The sequence below is a fragment of the Trichomonas vaginalis genome, chromosome IV (assembly GCF_026262505.1).
Source record: "Trichomonas vaginalis G3 chromosome IV, whole genome shotgun sequence".
Lineage (NCBI taxonomy): Eukaryota > Parabasalia > Trichomonadida > Trichomonadidae > Trichomonas > Trichomonas vaginalis.
In genome coordinates this window covers 23833694-23840990 of record NC_067206.1, presented here as the reverse complement: position 1 = coordinate 23840990, position 7297 = coordinate 23833694, and the positions used below count along the sequence as shown (strand labels likewise).

Sequence of the window (7297 nt, the reverse complement as noted above, 5' to 3'; positions counted from 1 at the left end):
CCGCAATGTTATTCGTGGAATCACCTTCTCCACTGTTTCGTACCGAAATGGCTAACAAAAAAAGTGACAGAAAACCTTAAATTGCGCGGCAATTTTAATTAAAAAAATAAACATGAATTTTTGTGATTGATATTATGCATTTTATTTATATTATATAAGATTTAAATTTAGGGGAAAATTGGGGGAAAAAATAAGATTGGAAGTCTTTAGGTAAGAAGGAAAGGGCAAGAGATATATAGTGTACCTATATACCTCTTGCCCTTTCATTCTAAGTAGAAATGGGAGAAACTTTGTCCGCATCATAAGTTATGCGGACAAAGTTCTCCGATTTCTAATGGGAATTGCAGGTTATGAGGCACTGATATATAATCAGTACCTCATAGCCTACAATTCCCCTTATTAGACTTCCAAACTTTGAGTTAATGTCTTGACATTAACTCAAAGTTTGGAAAACTTCTCGTAAGAATCAATCGTCAAAAACCTCAATTGCAGTTATATTCATTGTGTTAAATTTGATTTATTTTGAAATTTTTATAATTAAATTTTATATAACATAAAGCGTTATGAATTAGTATTTCCATATGAATTTTATCTCGAAAATAGTAATTCTGTACAGTTATATTTCGGTTAATTTTGGAAATTTCTAGGAATACTTTAAGATAGTATGATTATATATAATTCTGCCTTCATGATTTATTTTAGCTTTCGCGCAAATATCAGTTAACTTAACTCCATTATTTGATTTTGTGATGGCTTCACAAAGCCAATCAATATCAATCTCTTCTGGAGAATGTCTTCTCATCTAGAATATTTTCAATACTTTACATACAAACATTTTTATTTCTAAAAAACTTTTTAATTTTTTCTAGGATATATGAATGAAAATAGTTAGAACAAGATTTTGAAGCTCAAAACATTAAAAATTATTAAAGATTTGTATAATATGATTAAAAATGGGAAATAATATGAGGCAATATAAAGGAATATGAATATTAAATAAATATATCTAAATAGAAAGAATCAGAAAAATCAAATTATTGGCGCCAAAAATGTCACCTTTTTGGTGAGCCATTTCGGTATGAGATAAATCACCTTCTCCACGATATAACATCATCCAATGTTCTTTGGTTCTTCTCCATTGTTTATCGAAATACTTCAAAGCGCGCGGTTCTTCTTCTTCTAACATTGTTGTCAAGAACTCATATGTTTCATCAGACTCTTCAGCCAGCTTTTCTGCATTCGTTGCATCTGCACGTAATGTCAAAAAGTCCATTGCTAAATAGAAGTTCTCAAAATTCTGTGGATTGTCAAAATAGCTTCCAACTTTTGCACATGCGCGTAAAACATGCACAGCGCACCAACTGAGCTGCGCAAGAGGAAATCCGTCCTCAATTGCGCGAGCAATGTTTAGCGCACAGTCAGCGCTCCAATGCTGTGGATCCAGGTGCGCAAACTCACAGAATTTCACCAAACATTCTTGAATTTTTTCAGATGTCTGAGGGTTCACTAAAAAATAGCAAAAGGGGAAAATTGTGTTTTGACTTGTTTTCATTGTTACTGCAAACAATTGGATCTTTCCTTTAATTAAAGAATGAGTGGAATCGACGTGGAGATGGTTATCAATGCTATGCACCAATTCTTTTGCAGCAAAAGGTGCATATATGATTGTAAACTCGGAAAAATCTCCATTGTAATTATGAACGAGATCATCTGGGCACTCTTCCTGTAAATTATTCAAAAATGCTTCCAAAGAAGTGTAAGGATCGTTTGATAATCTTGTGCAATAATCTCATCAAGGCGATAAAATTTGTGCTTTAAAGCATCAGTAGACTGCGCGAAAATTTTCATCGTTTCTTTTTTATTCGTATCAATTCCGAACTTATAAAAAATGCTTTTTGAGCAAGAAATTGCTTTCCAACCGTTTTTAATATAAAGTTCGATCCATTTTTGATAAAATTTACTCGCGTAATGTGAACCCATTTCAACTCCTATATGATGGCAATGTTCTTCATTAACTTTGCTTATAGTAAACACTCCATTTTGTTCTTCAACCCTAAATTTTGCCTTGCATAGGGGATACGAACATGAATAAGTGACATATTGCTTTGGAGATCCCGTTCTTCTTCTGTATGGGACACCGCCCTTGACTTCCTGTTTAATACCAAAAGCAATAAGCTCCTCTAAGTCCACCGAAATCATAAAAATGAAGTGATTTTGAAAAGAGTTAACAAAATTCAAATCACATCAAAAACAAAAACACATAAAAAATATTTTATTATACTCATTCGAAATTAAAAATAATAAAATTTATATATATTAATTTCATTAAATCAAGGTTAAAAATCTCACCGGAAAAATAACCTCAGTGTGATAAATTTATCACCGGAAAAATTTACAATAAGGTTAATACTGAAAATATCGAAAAATCAACATTTAAGGTTAATTTAAGAGTATGCACTTTTGTCACCTACTCCTTGAAATTCCAAGAGACTAAAAATCTTCAGGATTTCAGGTAATTTTTAGGAGAGAAGTGCCTCCACTCTCAATTTTGAGTTTTTTGGCCAAAAAATATGGGAAAATAAATTCTTTGTATATCATAGATTCTAAATGTGTAATTCGTTATACAAGCTACTATTAAATGCTCGTGCTTTTGGCGTTTTCTGTATTTTGCTTTTAACCAGTGAATTTCATATCTAATTCCGGTGAAGGTGAGGGTAATACAAGCCTTAGTTAGGCTTTTACTATCACCTACTAGATTAGTGTTTACCTGTTAAGTATCAAGCCAAATACTCCAATATTCAGAGTGGAGGCACTTCTTTTAGGAATTTCTATTTCAAAATCAATAAAATTGTTTTAAAATTTGAAATGTTTATATATGAATTGTATAATGAATGTATATTTAAGAATATTACTTCTTAAAGTTCTGGCAGTGAATTCTATCAACTCTATTTTCGTTGCAAAGGGAGCAGTGGTCGCGGCTCATTTCACCACCTTCGTACAGCTTATTGACCAAGTTTGGTTCCCTAAGGAATGGTCTTGAGAGTGAAATGAAATCAATTTTGCCGCTTTTGACTGCATCTTCCATTGCAGCGAATGTCTGCCATCCTCCGACAGCAGCAACGTTAAGGTCTGGGATAGATGACTTAACAAACTGAGCAGCTTCCAAATTATAACCTTTTTTGAAAGGAACTCCATCACAGAATTCGTGGTATTGTTTGATAAGCTGTTCTGGGTTCTTGTGGTTCTTCCTGATTGTTTCGATGTTCATGTTGGCCCTTGTTGTCCAATGTTTTGGTCCAAGGCCGCATGAAATTTCAACAAAGTCGAATGCGGGGGAAAGAGAAAGGTTTTCGGCACACATGCCTGGTGTAACACCGCCTTCGATACAATCGGAGCCATTAATCTTAATGCCAAGTGCAAATGAATCTTTGGCTTGAGATCTGATGGCCCATGTAAGTTCGTTTAAGAAGCGAGTACGATTTTCGATGATGCCGCCCCATTTGTCTTTACGCTTGTTAAGAAGAGGAGAAAGGAAGGCAGAAACAAGATATCCGTGCGCAGCATGGATTTGGACACCATCGGCACCAACATTTTCGAGGTATTTAGATGCTTTTGCAAATGCTTCAATTGTTTCATCGATCTGAAGATCAGTCATTTCGTGGGTATTTGGTAAAAGTGGTGAGCAACCAATTGGTTCGCGGCCAATTAAAGTTGGATTGCATCTAATTCCACCATGACCGATTTGGAAGACGATTTTCGCTCCGTAACTATGAATTTTCTCGATTGTTGATTTCCAAGCTTCGGCATGTTGTTTTGATAATATACCTGCTTGACGAGGTGCTGCCTTGCCATGAGCAATTGGATACATGTATCCAGGAATGATCAAACCTGTTCCTCCTTTTGCAAGATTTACCATCATATCAAGGAGCTTCTTTGTTGGAAAACCATTATCATCACAAAGGCCCTCCCATGTTGGAGATCTCATGAAGCGGTTTTTCAAAAGCATTGGACCGCATTGAAGAGGAGTAAAGAGAACAGAATTTGCTCTCATTCAATTAGTTCTGATTGTTTTATTCAAATGTTGGTTAAAATCGTATATCTGATAGTTTAAATGATGTGTAAATTCATTAGCTGTTTGAATTTCAAACGAAATGGATTTCTGTATCACACATCAACTTTTTTGTGGAAATTCATTTCTAAAGTCATAATCAAACACTTTTAATGTATAGCACCGCTGGTCTAATGGTAGAATTTCACCTTGCCAAGGTGGGGGTCCGGGTTCGATTCCCGGGCGGTGCAATTATTTTTCAATTTATTTTTTCTAATCAGATGTATTATTGATTATCAATGAATGTTTGAGAAGAAAATTGAGTAGGAGTTATCCAATATGTTTTACTAGAATTTAGAGTTAAATAAAAAACAAATTCAAGAAGTAACTGACAAAAAAGTCGTTTGAGAGGAAAATTGAATATAAGTTATCCATTATGTTTTACAAGAATTTAGAGTTAAATAAAAAACAAATTTAAATTATCTATACTATGATTATTTTTGATTCAAATGCTGTTCGGCATTAGAAGCAAAAATAATCATAATCAAGATAATTCCAATTTTATATACTTTTTGGGCGCTAAAGCGGCCGTAAAAAAAGTATACAAAAGTGTTAATTTGACAAACAAAAAGTCGTATGATAGGAAAATTGAATACTTTTTGACCAAAAATGTCAAAAACTTTGAAAGGGGAAAAAATGTGTCAAAATGAGTCTCGGAAAGTACTCACCTTATATTACTAGAATTTAGAGTTAAATATAAAAACAGATTTATTTATTGGCCTGGCTGAATCACGTAAACATGTCCTCCCTTTGTAAGAACATAAAAAACAGATCCGAAGTGAATCATTCCAATTGGTGGCTTATCGAGTACTGTTACAGTTTTAGGGAACAAAAGGGACTCTAAGAATATAAGTTTGAGTTCAGTTGATTGACGATTTCCAAGTAATAATAATTCAGGTGGTTTCATGCAAGCAATTGGATTTGTTCCGATATCAATAGCATTAAATGTCTTAATTATATGCTTTCCATCCCATACAAGTAAAGAATCTGTGATAGATGCAAATGTTGTTCCTTAATTGAAAGTAATTGTAATAAAAACTTTCCTATTTGTAGCTTTTCGAGTTCTTTTTGACATAGTTTATTGTGTTTAGTAACAATTCCTGTTCTCCCGGCAATATAAATATCAGTCCCGTCATCAATGATAGAAGCAATTGCAAGTCTATGTCCTGCGTATATCATTAGTCTTTCTAGCGTATTTGCATTCCATAAAACGACTAAACCGTTCGTGGCCCAACAATAACCACTTCTTGGAATTGGTGAATAGCTGAAATAGAATGAGTAATGTAATTGAGCTGTTTAAATGTTTTGAGGTCATCTGAAACCATTAATACCATGCCATTAAAGAAGCCAACAAGTAATTGTTGCGTATATACAAAACAAGTAATTTTTTCCGAATTGGCTATAGGAATCGTAATATCTATGGTCTGTTTGATGTACAAGACTGTAATTTGTTTGATCATAAGCTGAAATAACCCATCAATTTGAGCGATATAAATGTATTTTGCAGAACAAGCAATATGGCTTGCTCCTGGAGTGCAAATAACTTGTTTAGAATGAATGTTAAATGCATGCATTGCGATTGTTTCAAGTTGATTGATTTTTAACTGTAATTTGTCTAATTCCTGATTAATGGAGTTACTAAATGATTCTATTGAGTCAAAAATAGAAGCAGCAATAGCTCGAAACTCTTCATGTGCTATGAAATTCTCTCTTTGAAAATTAGATAATTCTTGAGTGCATTCTTCTTCTAGTTTCCCTAACTGTTTGAATGACTCTCTGAGCATTAAAATATCTTCTTTCTCTTTTGAACCTTGAATAATTGAAGTTGATCCATTTCTCGTTATTCGAGAAAAGTGACAATTATTATATTTTTTACTGTGAGAAAAATGATATTCTCATGCGGAATATATAGAATTACCAACATCAAAGGCCTTTTAACTCGCTATAATGGTCTGATTCTTGAAGTACGAAGTATTCTGTGCATCAGTACTTTTAAAATTATTCCATTGTAAATGTGTATCAAAATAACATCGCAATGTTTCAATCTTTGATGAACAGTCAAATATAAAATAGTATTATTGCGCTGAACATATGCCTCTGATAAATCATATACAATTTTCTCTGAAAAAATGGGTAGGTCACTTCATTTTGTCTGTTTAAATAAGAGTGCCTACAATAAAGTATGCTATCCATATAGGAGAGAATAAATAAACATTTTACATTTTTAATAATTATATTATTCTGCTAAACTCGATTTTATTGGGATATACTTAGATCTTAGTCTAGATTTAAGAACTTTATAAAAGGGATTGGAACTCTCTGGGAAATGATTGATGTTCAACACTTGGAAGAATACTGTTTCTCTTAAAATTAAGAGAACCTTTGCCTGAATGATTTATGAGTTAAGCTATGTATCACCCATTTCCAACGGCAAACCCAAATTTTAGCTAAAAGTGACAGGGAAAAAAAACGTTTAGTATTAAAAAAAAAGACCGATGAGAGCTTCGTTCGAAATATAGAGGGAACTGAGAATGCGCAACCATTCTCAGGGAATATTGGATGCTATTCCGTTCCCTCTGTATGGAAAATTGAGTTTTCAAAGGGAGTTAAAATAATATCAAATTTATACTAATTTACTTCAAAATACAAAAGTATTTGACAGCTAAAATTAGTTACTTTAGCAAGCCTATCAATACCCTTTTACGATTATTGTTACTTTTTCGAAATAAAAGTAAAAACAAATTTATACTAATTTACTTCAAAATACAAAAGTATTTGACAGCTAAAATTAGTTACTTTAGCAAGCCTATCAATACCCTTTTACGATTATTGCTACTTTTTCGAAATAAAAGTAAAAACAAATTTATACTAATTTACTTCAAAATACAAAAGTATTTGACAGCTAAAATTAGTTACTTTAGCAAGCCTATCAATACCCTTTTACGATTATTGCTACTTTTTCGAAATAAAATAAATTTATTATCAAAAACCTTTTTTTTCTTAGTAAAAATAAACGAAATTTTTTACCTTATGAACTTTGATGGAAATATGCAAATTTAAAATAATAAAGAAAGCCGCGAGCGAAGCGATCGGCTTAGTTCGAAGATTTTGATTCAAATCTTTGCTGATCTGTAATTCGCGGAAGCCGCGAGCGAATCGAGCGGCTTAGGTCTAAGATTTTGATTCAAA

General features: G+C 32.8%; 1 protein-coding gene and 1 non-coding gene across 2 annotated transcripts, besides 5 other annotated features; one reads left to right on the top strand and one right to left on the bottom strand.

The window, feature by feature from the left end:
* Positions 1 to 33: part of a mobile genetic element that runs on past the window's edge.
* A 181-nt stretch (positions 34 to 214) lies between these two features.
* Positions 215 to 420: a mobile genetic element.
* A 666-nt stretch (positions 421 to 1086) lies between these two features.
* Positions 1087 to 2473: a mobile genetic element.
* A 387-nt stretch (positions 2474 to 2860) lies between these two features.
* TVAGG3_0156310 (FMN binding) lies at positions 2861 to 4051 on the bottom strand (the record flags this gene model as incomplete). Its single annotated transcript, XM_001330309.2, has 1 exon — positions 2909 to 4051. The coding sequence occupies one exon, from the start codon at positions 4049 to 4051 to the stop codon at positions 2909 to 2911; it is 1143 nt and encodes a 380-aa protein (XP_001330344.1).
* A 177-nt stretch (positions 4052 to 4228) lies between these two features.
* TVAGG3_0156300 lies at positions 4229 to 4299 on the top strand. Its single transcript has one exon. It is a non-coding gene; the product is annotated as a tRNA-Gly (tRNA).
* Positions 4300 to 6537: 2238 nt separating this feature from the next.
* Positions 6538 to 6567: a terminal%2Cinverted (terminal inverted repeat of MuDR-3_TvMULE3 transposon ID:TVAGG3_0156290).
* Positions 6538 to 7297: a mobile genetic element.